The 14,489-nt window shown below is 38.4% G+C and overlaps 1 protein-coding gene across 2 annotated transcripts in view; it reads right to left on the bottom strand.

The window, feature by feature from the left end:
- The window catches only part of CDH2 (cadherin 2), a 115,789-nt gene that overhangs the window by 33,549 nt on the left and 67,751 nt on the right, over positions 1–14,489 (bottom strand). For both annotated transcript variants that reach the window (XM_072328217.1, XM_072328216.1), the window contains 4 exons: positions 4,700–4,926; positions 2,691–2,837; positions 1,921–2,076; positions 68–212 (listed from right to left, as the gene is read on the bottom strand). In XM_072328217.1, coding sequence (XP_072184318.1) covers positions 68–212; positions 1,921–2,076; positions 2,691–2,837; positions 4,700–4,926 — 675 coding nt within the window. The remainder of the gene's footprint in view (positions 1–67; positions 213–1,920; positions 2,077–2,690; positions 2,838–4,699; positions 4,927–14,489) is intronic.

Below are 14,489 nucleotides of genomic sequence, written 5' to 3'. Positions count from 1 at the left end.
TTCAAAACGTAGTTGTGTAACCTTCTCCTTCCTCCACCCCCCATCCACTCAGAAAGCCACGTCTTACCTGGCTTTGATCCTTCAGGGACTGTTCCATTCCAAACCTGATGCAAGAACTCAGGTCTGTTATCATTCATATCAATGACGTTAATCACAATATCAATAGGATTTTCCACCTGGTTTCCATTAACATCCACTGCATGCGCTCTCAGCTACAAAAATTATCATAGAATATTAGAATTTGCAAAACACAGAGACACAAACAGATACTAATAATGATGACACAAAGATTCAGGTCAGACATATTTAGCTCAGTGTAGTCTGTCAGCTGCCAATGCTCGCCCATGCTGATGGTTTAAGTTTTCAGGTTGATAGCTGGTATCTACACTGTTCAGAAGTTAAATACTACTTTGACAAGTTGGAAATTCTTTTGAGTCATATAATTTTGATTAATACCAATGCCAGATGTCAAATCTAATTCTCTTTATAATAATGATCATTAGAAATCAGCCTTTAAAAGCATGCATATTTATATTAAAGGGATGAAAAATTTAAAAAGATAGACCTCATTAAGAATTCAAAGGGAATAAATGCTGGCATCACTTTTAAACACTCTTAGCTGATATTATGGATACTGAATAGACATGAATGCATACAAAAAGAGTAGATAATATGTATGTGTTACATGATAAAGGTAACCGAGGCAAAGTTCGTGATAAATCACCATCAGCAAACACAACAAAATGCTGGGCTAAAATTAAGCTGAAGTTTACAGACCAAGTATCTTTGAAACTGAAACTGTTATATTTAATGTCCCAGTTGTCAAAAAAGGCTGAGTGACTACCTTTGACACTTGAGCATACCTAAATAAATTTAAATTGGACAGAAAAAAAAAAATGGGGGTACATGGTAGTTTTTGAAAATATAAATCTATGTATCTAGGCCATAACCTAGCAATTGCTATGCAAAAAAGAAAAAAACACCATCCTACTAAAGCCCATTATGTATCTATCTACTGGCTGCAAACCTACTAGAAAAGAGCAAGCATCCATGATTAACTCACTACTCTGGAAATGGCTCATATGTATGTAAATTCCTAAGTCAGTAAATCTTGAATTGCCAAATTTTCAGTAAAATCTCATAGGTGCTGGAACCATTTGCCCTTGCAAGAGCCAGGTTCCACACACAATTGCCATCTGCCATGTCCTCCATTTAGGAGTAGCACTCAAATAGATTCTAAGAGAGCCAGACAAGGAGTGTTTTAATCAACAGCAGGCTGGAAGCTCTCTCTAAGAGCTGAGTGAGTGTAGTAAAAATTTCAACCTGGTCTTTCAACAGCAGAGACAATTCTATGCCAAAGTTGGGTCTCCCTCCTTCCTTCAAAGCTTTCTTTTGGACTAAAACTGGAACCAATGGTCTACTCTGTCAATTTCTTTAGAGCAAAGAATATCATTTTCATAAGCTGGCAGACTGATTTACAATTCCATTAAAATGCTTAGATTTGCCCTGAGAATGAAAATTGATAAGTTATTCTTTCCATCCATTTCTCAAATCACAGCTGCTGCAGTTCTAATAGCAGTCTTGTCCTAATTTAAGTTGAATTAAAAGTAAACTTTTGAAAAATATACAACAGTGGAGACTGTGATCAATGGCCCGCATTTGAAATATAAAGTAGAGTATCCATATTTCAATCTTTTAAAATTACTTTATGTAAATACATTTAATCACTGTTTATGTCTGTTAATGCATTTAAGCTGCTTAGGCATAGTAAGAGTTAGCCTCAGTAAGTACAATAAATATAAATCTGCTACAGACTCTTCATATCTCATAGAAAACTAAATGCCGGCTGCTCAAGTCATGTTTGAAGCAGATGTTAATCTTCAATTTGATAATCTGATTTATGGTAAATTAAACTCTTACATGAAAAGAAGCAATCTGCTCTCGATCTAAAGGCTTTGTCACAGACAGCTGTCCTGAGATGGGGTTGATGATGAAGATTCCTGTTGGAGGTTGGTCAGCTCCTGGGCCAGTCACACTGTACCGTAATGAAAGGCTTTTATCACGATCAGACCTAATCTGTGTGTCAAAAAGAAAATGTTTACATTAGCTAAATGCAACCAGTAGATGCAACTGCTGCTGAGATGGTTAGTATAAAGACCGAGGTTTTCAGTCGCAGTCTTTTACTTGTCATAAAGCAAGTTAATAAAATTCCAGGAATATAAAACTATCCCTGATTACTTCTTGTTACAATCACGATCACGGATGGAAGGTCTCCTACACTGGTCTCTTGGCACTGTGTTACAGAGTCCTGCAAAGGAGCCAGCATCCTTCCCCTTATCGCACCCCTTTTCCTCCTGCCTCCTGGTACACTCCTCCTCCTGTAAACACCTGTATATGTTCTCCCAGTGGAGAACTCCTCTGTAGGTTAACCGGAGCATTCTGAACCTGCAGAGATCCTCCTTAACGTGGAGGAAGTTGTCACAGTACTTACCACCAGAAACAAAATCACCTTCTGCCAGTACAGGAGCATGGGGACAACTTAAAAATAAATCAATAATTTAAGAATAAATAGAAATCAACCCGAAAGACTTCAACGAACATACAGATCGCAAAGAAAACATCGTTCACATGAAGTATCTGCGAGAACACTTTAAGGGACAATGAAATCATATTTCTATTAACTTCCTTACCCGAACTAATTCTTGAGGAAAAGGTCCTCTGGAATTTTCTGGTAGGTTGATTGGAGGGATAACCCAGTCTCTCTTCTGTCTCTTCAGATGGCTGCTGTCCTTATATTGTTGCCATGGAAATACGATGTCTTCAATTTTCTTTTGGTCCTTTCCCAGGTACATGATAAAATTAAGCATGTGTTAGGAGACATTATAAAATACTCTGGATACGATTACATAATTGACTGAAAGGCTGTCTCTCCAATGTGTTATTTGCATTAACAGATGAGTACAAAAATAGCCAAATGTTATTTACAACTGTACAAGAAAAACTCCTTTTCTTTCCTCCTTATTCATGTCAGAGCAGAAATGAAATCATAAGCCATTTATAACACGGCACTACTGTGTAAACTATCCTCCACTTTCAGGAAAGTAGTTAATATTTTGCAGAATTTAATAGCATGCCTTTATGTATTTCTCATTAGCTGGAACTTCAGTCCAGGTAATGTGTTACTGTACATTAAATTTAGATCTGGGTGTTCTAAAATATAATTTGAGTTCCAAGAGAAGTTTAATACATACTGGTAAGGAATGTCTCAAATATTTATGACCCTATTAAATCCCATCGAATTAATGCTGTAATTATTTTAAACCTATGTCAGCCATGATGGATGCTGTAGATGACCCACTTTACACATTGGGCATTAATCTCTGCTGGGTGTCGACATTCTTTTCCTATTCCCTTCTATAGCTGCAGTCATTTCAGCCTTTGGACGCCAGCACACACACAGCCAAGCTAGCTTGCTTAAGGGTGGAGACAGTAAGACAAAAACATTTTCAAAATCCTTTAAGAGAAAAATCTCCCTCCTCTCCCCATCCCTTCCCTTAGTCATTAATCTAATCAAATGTGTCACAGACTAAAAACAGATGCCCAACTGAAGGCGAGGTTCCACTACTCTATATTCTACTGATGTTAAGGATGCCTGAACTGCATCTGTGGAAGGAACAGGGCATGCTGTTGCATATCTAAATGTATGCCCTTTCGCAGACTTTTTTTAGACAAAACAACAATATCTCCTTGTTTAAAAATGTGCCTTAGAAGGTTTAAAAGCAATCAGCAAACAGACAAAAACAAAAGAAAAAAAAAAAAAACAACAAAAAATAACACCCTGAAAGCTACAGAGCTTTGATTTCCAAAGTGTTCTCAGCAAAAATACCTTGCATAATCACACCATCCATTTTGAAATTATGCTTAAATCTTTAATGCATATCCGTAACAGGTATATTAATCCAGGAATAAATTTTGTTCCTCATTTGGAAATTAATCAGCTTATAAGAAACATCAAGCAGCAAGTAATAATACAGGCAAACAGAGCAGAACTAACACTGACTTCCTAAAGTAAATATGTTATGTTATTTATATATTGCTAGGTTTGATTTCTGTTACAGTACAGTACATGATTTATCCTACGGCAGCTTCCAGCAGAGGGAGACTATCTTCCTTACCAAGTACAGTTGGCATCATGAATAATTTACAGCCTCCAATTTGATTATGAAGGGACAAGACAAAGCCAATATTCCCTGCCAGAAATGCTTTCCTACTACTGCTGCAAAACTACAGCTCCCATCTAATAAACTTGAGTGATGCATACTAGCAAAGATTTGTTTATTTTGTGGTTATATTTAACTGCTTGAGTAAATACCGCAATAGTTTCAAGCAATTTAAAATAAAGAAATGACCGTGTCCGACTTAAATTCAGGTATAAATCTCAAACTATACAAACAAAAAAGCTCAAACATCAATGAATCTAACATACTTAAACAGACATGCCTTTTGCATGCCATAGCAAAGCTACAGAATAACAATAGAGAAGCTCTTTCTAAGGCTCCAGCTTTACAATTACTCATGCAGTACTCATTTGCCCATTTAGTAAAACAACATGGAGAGATGCATGACAGCCAGAATCAAAGACCTACTTTTAAGCTTGTTTCTGGAGAGATACATGCCGCATTTATAGTTATTGTTTTACCTTTTCTAAGGCCCCTGTGAATGCTGGTTCAGGGGTTAGCTTCACCTTCATTTGCCATTCTTCCTGAGTTTCCTTGTCTTGAGCAGACACTACAAACTCTGTGGGCTCTGCTGAAAGTTGAAAGCTTCTCTCTGCGTATACCACACCATCTTCACCTACTCTAAAATCTTCTGGCTCACTGCTTCCGAAGTATATTTTTCTGTTTTCATCGCAGCTTTGAAACTTCACTGTAAAAGAGAAAAAGAAGAACAAAAAATTAAAAGCGGTCAGTTTGAAAACTATGTGATATCAAATGCATTAAGAAAAAAACAAACAGGAATATCTGTAGGGCTTTGCACCTCAGGCTTCAAGATGGAAATCATAATACACTCAGAAACACCCAATGAATTTAATTATGCTACAACCATAATCACAAACACAACTGTGCTTACAATGCCCTCTCTGCTGTTGATGGTAAATCAAAAACCCTGAAGTCAGTTATGAGATTAACTTCTATGCCTTCCTCAATCCATGGTTCAGCTGTATTATCTCTAGTATGTCACTTATGAGCTCTGGGCTTAATTTTCCTCCCCCATTCCTCACCTATAAGACAGAATTAGCAGTAAGTACTTACCGGATAGAGAAAATAGAAGTTAAAAACTCAACTATATATATAGAGAGAAAAACTCAATTTTATATAGATATATATATTTTTAAAGCTGCTTCACATACTGCATGCATCCATATATCCACTTAGGAGTATAGCCCGTTTTCATCTAATTCTCCCTCAGCCTCGATTCATTTTGTGCCATCTCAATTATGCTCACTGGAACAAGAACTCAGTAAAACCAATTGTGTAAGGTACTGATGGGAAATGCACAAAACAGGTTGCTGCTTTCTTTCACAATTGCTTTCACTACCACTTATCTTCTGGGTTACCGCAAATAATAGTAGGTAAAAAATGAAAGCATGATTTTAAAACCAAAGATCATTCTTTAATGTTTCCAAAGAATTGTGAAATATTTTGATTGTACAGGCAACAGAAGTTCAAAACATCATTATGAAGGTTGTGTTGAAATGCACATAGTGAAGATGAAGATAAAATGAGGCTTTATGCCTCATTTCAGTTATTGGACTGTTTTATATTGTGCTAAACCATGCACAAACTATTTAGCTTCAAAACCTAAAGGTCTCTCTCAAGAAAAATCACTACTAAATGTCATGCATCATATGCTGTCTTCTGTAATGCACTGGTTACAGGAAGGTACCGAGAAGAAGAATCGTATATTTTCCCATTTAAACTTCAAGGACAAAGATGATGTTCAGATGACATTCAAAATTTGTTTCTTTACTTCACCCTTTCAATTATCTGGAGTCTCCCACTTGCCCTCTCCTGACAGTAAAGACTTTACAAAACACTTCTTTAAAAGGGTCTATCATGCATAAAAGTGAGACGAAGTACAGTACTCCTCAAAATAAATGATAAAGAATCAATGTTCCCAGTACTAAGCTTGTTGGGTTGTGCTCTTTCCAGATGGCTCATGTGGCTGAAAGGCTTCCTTTGGGAAATGCCAGTGCCATCCTAGGGAGAATACCAGACTCAGCACAAAGCACGGATGAAGGCTGTGGTCTCATCACTAGGGCTCCTCATGCAGCTCACTGTACGTGCTGCCTTAGGCCTTCGTGAGCAGCGGGACTGCTTCACTGCAATTCTAATACTCGGCCTCTGTCTAAGACATGGAAAACATAACAGAGCCTCTGGTTTGTAGCTCAAGTTGGAGGACAAAATTCCTAGGCAGAAAATGCAGCTTACAAATGCTACTCATCACAGGAATCTTCCATTCTTTTCAATGCTGAGCCTCATGACTTTAGATAGCTTACCATGACGATCTGTGGAAATGCACCAGCCAATGAAGAAAATGCACAATTCAAAACCAAAGGTATAAAACCACTAGTTAAAACAAATGTACCAGTACCCAAAAATCATTATTGCAGCCCTAAGCCTGTAACTATGACTAAATGTGCCAGCAGTGTGATCTTGCAGCCCAAAACCCCAACAAGCGTGTGGGGCTGTATCAGAAGAGGAGTTGCCAGGATGGAGAGAAAGGGAACTGCCCCTTCACTCTGCCCTATGAAGACAGGCTGAAGGAGTTGGGGATGTTCAGCCTGGAGAAGAGAAAGCTCCAGGGAGACCTCACTGCAGCTTCCAAGATTTCAAGATTATAAGCACGGTGGAAATCAACTTTTTACATGGGTAAATAGTGACAGGACAAGGGAGAACGTTTTTAAACTAAAGGTGAGGAGATTTAGATGAGACGTGCCAGGGGGAAGTTTTTCACTGAGAGGGTGGTGAGGTGCAAGAACAGGCTGCCTAGAAAGACTAGGGGTACCCCATCCCTGGAGGTGTCTGAGGCCAGGCTGGATGGGGCCCTGGACAGCCTGATCTAGTGCTAGATCTAGCAGCTGGCAATTCTGTCCACAGAAGGGGGACTGGACTTTGACGATGCTCAAGGTCCCCTCTAACCCAAGTTGTTCTATGATTCTATGATAGATGACTCTTAGGAACTGTATATTCTATATTGTTATCTACAAAAAAAGAGATGTCCAAGAAGAGTTTACTCACAAGTCACCACACCCCATGTTTAAGAAGTTAACTACACTAATGCAGACTGAGACTAGAGATCTGAACCACACTGCTCCTACATGGGTTCAGGGGCACAGACCACCAACATCCCATGCACAGATGGAGAAAACTTGGCCTCCTCCAATTGAATCAGTTACAAACAATCCATATTAAGAGACAGAAGGTGGAAGGGGGGACAAATGAAACACAAAAAAAGAAGAGTGAGCAATATAACCCATAGCTCTGTGCCTTTGCTGAACTCTAATCTCAGCTACGACTGCTCTCTCTGAACCTGATCTTCAAAAGAGTGCCTTGACCAAAAAAGCCAAAGACAGACTGATTCACCTCTGGCTCTTCCCAAGACTCATTTCTAAAAACTACCAAGTGCAAAAGAAAATTAATATTAATCCAAACTTTGATCATTACCAGTTTTCAAAGGGGGAAATTTAAAAGGAATATTACAGTCATTACAATCTGAAAAACTAAGATATCATGACATTTTATAAAAACTTATTTCCCAACACAGAGGAATGTAATACATTCAATGTTTTATGCATATCGTAGGATTCTGAGAAAATCCCTTTCCTTTTACAGCATCTTTATAAAAATTTATAAAATCGTCAGTGCTTTGTTAGAATTACTCTCCCTTTGCAAAGAACACATTAACAAATTATACTCAACTATAACCATCCATAATTGAATTACCTTGACAGAGTACAAGTTGTACAGCAGCAACTCTCTCCACAACTGTATGGCTATCATTCTTAAATTCGATTTAGATCCCTCTACTTCATTTTTCAGTATTCAACCAGTATGAACAAAGAGGGACTGCTGACCGTAGGTTTTTAATCTAAGGATGGTGTGATTTCTTGCCAAAATGCTACAGGGACTTCTTTCAATGAGAGTAACACCACTATTTACGCCAATCATGTTCTAACAACCACAGTGAAATGGCCTGTGTTGAAAAGGACCACAATGATCATCTAGTTTAAACCCCCCTGCTGTGTGCAGGGTTGCCAACCAGCAGACCAGGCTGCCCAGAGCCATATCCAGCCTGGCTTTGAATGCCTCCAGGGATGGGGCATCCACAACCTCCTTGGGCTACCTGTTCTAGTGCATCACCAACCTCTGTGTGAAAAGCTTCCTCCTAATCTAACCTAAACCTCCCCTGTCTCAGTTTGAAACCATTCCCCTTTGTCCTATCACTATCCACCCTCATAAACAGCTGTTCCCCTTCCTGTTTATATGCTCTCTTCAAGTACTGGAAGGCCACAATGAGGTCTCCCTGGAGCCTTCTCTTCTCCAAGCTAAACAAGCCCAGTTCCCTCAGCCTTTGCTCACAGGAGATATGAAGAGATATGTTTTCCAAAACTTCCTTTCTGTTGATAAATCAATCATATGGATCCCTTTTAATTTTTAACAAAGGTTAAGCACATATACCATAGAACAGTCACTTTATTTGAAATACAAACAGTAATCAAATATCTTTTACTACTTCATTAGTTTCCTACTACTCTGGGAAACTTTTCCAGTACAAAACAAAAAGTATTATTTAATTAAAAAAAAAAAAAAAAAAAGAGAGAGAGAGAACCTGTCACCATAACATTATTAAAGGAACATGTACAGCACTGTGGTATTAAAACAAGCCCTCAAGTCAACACTCTTTTGCATGGAAGCAATTAAAATATATGTTTAAATTTGTAGCGTACAGAGTCTTGAGAACTAAACATGCAAATTCATTTAAAGTGCCAGAGTTACACCACTTTTACTCCTGTCTAATGGGATGAATGATTCATGGCATCTGTTAAAACATGTCTAACTTCATGTACCTTACTAGTCGTCTTTAAATTACCTAGGTTTCTATTCTCTCAGAAAGGATTCTTTCTTCAGCTACTCACAGTGGTTTGCACACTTCTAGCAATTCCCTTCTGCTCCCCTCATCTTAGGCAGAAAACAGCAAAATTATTTGACCCAATGACTGAATACAATCTGATATAATGGGCTATTACTAGCATCAGTTTTTCATGACAACATTCACATACAGTCTACTAATACAGACTTTTTCTTACTTGTATTAATCCCAAGACAGCTGTGTTGAGTTTGCCATTTGAATTTTTGTACTTTGGAAGTATCTAATACACTTCTGGATAAGATTCAGATGCATACAAACAACAACTAAAAAATAATGCATCTCATTTTGATAATATACTGGAACAACATTACTTGTCATCAACATCGAGGCTAAGGCTTACTTAGAGGACATAATGAAAACTGTCATAAATTCTAAGTGCTCATAACACGTGCTCAAACAATACAGTTAAAAGTATGTATCATAAAATGGGGGGAAAAAACAGCTACATCTGCCACGTTTCACTGTATGAAAAACTGTACAGAAACATTCTACATGAAGTATCAAGCTATCTGCAGGCTTAACATATTACCTTCTTCAAGAAGGCTATTTAATAAGCCTTATTTCTGCAAGGACAGAAATCAAAGAAAACTCCACTAAATATATATACATATATTTTTAATTACAACTCCATAAATTAATCATTTATTCAGATTGGCTACTTCTGTACCTGTAAGGTGATCTATTAGTCCTACTTAGAGAGTGCAGATGCTCATGTTTCTGTTTGCCAAAGTGGCATCTGAAATACCCATGAGACACTCTTTACTACAATTATAGATAACCTTCAAGTATATATAAATCCAGAGAAGATGATTTTTTTTCATTTAAATGTATCTTGGTGGACCATTATAATTGCAAAGAATTGAACTACTTGCCAACTTGCTTCTTCCATCAATGACAGCACTTCAAAAGTATGTCTGATTATTAAACCTTCATGCACTCAGCTTAAAAATATTATTTTTGATTTTTTTGACAATGGGTGGTCTGTAACCATCAGCAAAATGTCTTGACTTTACCTGTAAGCTGAGAAAATTAGATACAGAAGCTACTGATGCAAAATAAATATGGAATATAATCAAGTTATTTTAGACAACGGCATTTTCCTAACTGAATTATAATTGAATTTGTCATTATATCCCTCAGAGATACTTCAATTCACTAGCACTGTTTCTAATATGTTCTTCCAGTCTGTTTTCTAATCCCCTTTTCCTTTGTCCCTTTACAGTCATGCACAGTACTTCATCCTATTTGCCTTATAATCCAGACAAATCTCAAGAAGTGACTCGTTTTGAGCCCCTTTTTAGGGTAACCAGCCTGTGGCATCTCCAAAGAAACCATGCCTGCCAAAAGGCAGCTGCTGACCACTTTTCTGAGAGCAAGTCAGTTAATTCAGTAATTGCTTCTGAAAATCTCTACTGCTGTGTTGAACACTGCACTGTGCTCTGCCACCTTTACCCACAGTGAGCAGAAGTCTGCTTCCGTGGAAGACAGAACATAAAGTTTTGCTGCTTATTAAGGGCCAAATTTGGGCTATACGCTTCTAATTCCTATTTTCACTTGACTTCACCAGCTTTTCAACCTGGTGCCAAGTGGAAGCCTGGCTAGGAAACTTGCAAAAGGGAAAAAAAAACAAACAGTGAGAAGTTTCAACTGAAATGAAACCGGAGATAAATTAAAGTAATTTACCAACTTTAAATGTTTCATGATACGACTCTTAGTAGCTTAACTTTCCACATTTTCATGTTATACTGTTTGCTTAATCACCTGCCTATTCAGTTAGGAAAACAATAATTAAAAGGTAAAACGATTTGCAAGAGTTGTGGTTTAATTCATACAGTACACTTATTTCATTAACTGCAAGCAGTTCCAGAAGAGTGATCTGTGGCAGGCATGAGGTAAAGCTTACTATTAATATATGACTTTGTTTTAAGTTATAGGATATAATGTATGCTAATAATTATATATAATGGTATATATATATAGCATATATAATACATAGCATTAAGGTGCTTATAGTAAGCCATGTACTGCAGAAAAGCTGTAAAGCTGCATGAGAAGTTACACAAGATGCTGTACAATACATTGGTAAAAATAATTTGTGCTGGTCACTGAAGCAAATGTTCTTTCAGGGCAACTCCCTCCCCTGCTCCACTCCCCAGGCTAGTACTTCTTGACTGAAGAATATGCATATTTCCTAAAGTAATTTACTTTCAAAGCAATCTGGTAGTCTACACAATGGTGGATTTCTGGAAACCCTATTTCTGCAGCACTATTTTTCATTCTTGATTTGTATAATTGCATTGTGAGGGTGTTATTAATATTATTTTTGCAAATCTTGCATTGCAAGGTGCAAATGGGAAATGTTCAAGCATACTCAGTACTGCACCAGAGGCCTGCTTCCTCATTAACCCAACCAACTCAAACACCAGAGTCTGGTTTTGAAGTATTTTCTTTCACAGGTAGCTGTCACAAAACTGCCCAGTTCTTACACATGCAGTGAAAGGCGTGCACAGTTCTTTAACAAAATGTCAGCCAGTTTCCAGTTCCCATAATCCTTTGTTTACAGAACGAAGTTGTAACAGGCATACCAGAATGAAAATAGGGATAATGCTCTTTCTATTCGATAGAAATGCCTCCGCAAGCTTTTCAGAACAGGAATACCAGCCATCAGCAAAACACAGAGCCGGTATCTCAAACAGAGTCCAAATTATATCTAATTCACTGACCCTTTTCAGTCCTTGCCTCTACCACTCACTGACACAAAGATCATCTGCGTTTTGACACCCCTTTTGTCCTCATTTTAGGAGGGGAAAAAAAAAAAAAAAAAGCAGAAAAAGAGGATAAGCATCTTTGGGGAGGGGAAGTACTTCTACTTCAACAACTGCTTTTGTTTTAAAGCACAAAAAGGTTTCTTTCTCTTTCCCTGCACTCTTAATGCAGTTTTGCTATAGATGAGCCTGTAGGGCCCCTGCAGAGTTCTGCTTCAGCTTCCTCCTAAAGGATGCTAGCTGAAAGAGAACTTGGTAATAAATGTCATTCCTGTACTCTGGAGTATGCAGTGCACCTTTAATACTTCCCCAAGTATACCATTCTACACAGTAATAAAAAGAAGGATTAAAGACTAATCTCTTATACCCATAATGCATCAACTGACTATACCTTCTAAAATCCAATTTGGTAATTAAAAAATATTTCCCGAACAGCCAGACTGGGAGACTAAAGGGAAAGTACTGTCTTTAGAGATAGCTAGAAGAAAACAGCTTCAAAATTCAGGCACTTAGCACAAACCTATTTTTATTTCTATTCATTTTTATGTGACCTTAAGCAGCGTAAGAAATAAATACCTGCAATTATGGTGTAGCAATTACAGGGCAGTTTTATTGCTACAGTAATGACTTAAATATTAAATATCTAGTAAAAACTAGGTAAGCAGCATTACTTTTAGTTTGTCTTCAGAAAACACAGAAAAAGGTTTGACTTTTTTCTTTCTCCTCTTTAGCAATAAGCAGAGATACTTTTAAACGTCCTTTTTGTCAACTGCTCCTGGACAAAACTCTTCTTAGGCTTCAAATTTCACTTTCTTTCTGTTTCTTTCACTCCTCCTCCTCCTCCTCCCGTCCCCCATTGTTTTCTTGAATTCCGAAACTCACTTTCTTATCATTACTTTGTTCCCTGATGCTCTCCTTTTTCCTGCCCCCTCATTCAGCTGTGCTCCCCATGGAGGTGCACAGGTGCTGAAGCTTTACTCATTTCAGACTGGCAGCCCAGACTTCCAGCACACTGGGGGCAGAAAGAGCCCATCACTGGAGGGCTGCCTTAAAAAAAAATAAATAAAAATGCAGGCTCTGGGTTTCACAGAAAACCAGGACATGCTGATGTATCAAACAGGCGCATGATTTCAAACAAGCTGATGATCTGTTTCATCCATTCAACCGGTCAGCAGTTTTCATAGCTGTCTTAAGCCCCCACACTTAATAGGGGTTTAAAAGCCAACAAGGGAGAACTGCATATATCACAGTTAGGGTATTTTTCACTACTACTGAGAAAAGAAGTAAAATCAGATTAATCTTTTCCCCTTTAATTATTGGGCTGCCCTAGCAGCAATTAATGTTGTATTTGCAAAGAATTACTACAAACAAAAATTCTCAGCTCTGACCAAACGGCAGTGATCCAAAGAGTGCTCCCGTTTCCAATGCAAAAAACATTCCTCGAAAAAGATGTGGGGGCATTTACTATTCGGTACTCTGACGCAGACCTTGGCTATCACTCACTGCACACTTTACAGTTCTTTGCAGGTGGCTCAGGGCACACAGGGGCAGACACAAGTTACGTGGATGCACTTCTCAGATGCAATGGGCTATGAGAAGCCAACAAGTGGAAGGTAGGATAGTTTTCCCTGAAGCTGCTCTTCAGCCGCCCTTTCTCTCATCTCCTCCCTTTCTGTCTACTCAGTCAATGCTCTGTTGTCACTTGGCACTCCCAAGTTGCTACTTTTGGAATATTATGGTCCAACTTTCCAAAGTTGCAAATATTTTTAATGATATTTAGAGATCCTTAGTCATTTCAAGCTGCTTTGATAGCACTGAGTGCCATATCCTTCCTCAGAGACATATTTTCTTCTCCTGGCTGCATGCTTTCCCCGTAGGGACCATGGAGAACCCTCCATGGAGAAGTGCTGGGAGAGCGCCTGAGCACAACACACCAATGTCCTCAAAGCCACCTGGAGGTGGGCCTGGCCTGCTCTGGGTGTCCCTGCTGAAGCAAGGCGTGGGCCAGATGGACCCAGAAGGCCCTGCCAGCCTCAGCCACTCCGAGACTCCTTGATAATACATGGCTACCTACTACTTTATCAAAGACGTAATGGTTTGAAAGCATCCTACTTGCTTCAATACTGTGCTGCAACAACAAAAGAAGAGCAGGAAACTGAACAGTTACCAAACAGGATGGAAGAAAGGCAGAGACAGCCTAGCAGTCTGCTAACATACTGATGTTTCAGATAGCGATAAAAATCACAAATCCCAGGGATTATACTATCACTGGATCATGTCCAGTAGGTCTCAGGGAGAAAACTAGTTGCCACAGCAGCTTAATTTTACCTAGTCAGACCTGGGGATTTATTATTATTACTACTAATAATAGATACAGATATCTGACCTTAAAAATCAACAAAGTATCTGGTGAGTGGTACAGTTAGCACACACAGGCCAAAGAATAGCTTCCTGTAACAAAGTAGAAGACAGAGAACAAGGGGAACATGACTCTTTTCAGAAAGCAGTATA

The sequence above is a fragment of the Excalfactoria chinensis genome, chromosome 2 (assembly GCF_039878825.1).
Source record: "Excalfactoria chinensis isolate bCotChi1 chromosome 2, bCotChi1.hap2, whole genome shotgun sequence".
Taxonomy (NCBI): Eukaryota; Metazoa; Chordata; class Aves; order Galliformes; family Phasianidae; genus Excalfactoria; species Excalfactoria chinensis.
Note: the sequence above shows the minus strand (reverse complement) of the source record. Positions and strands in the feature narration are given on the sequence as shown.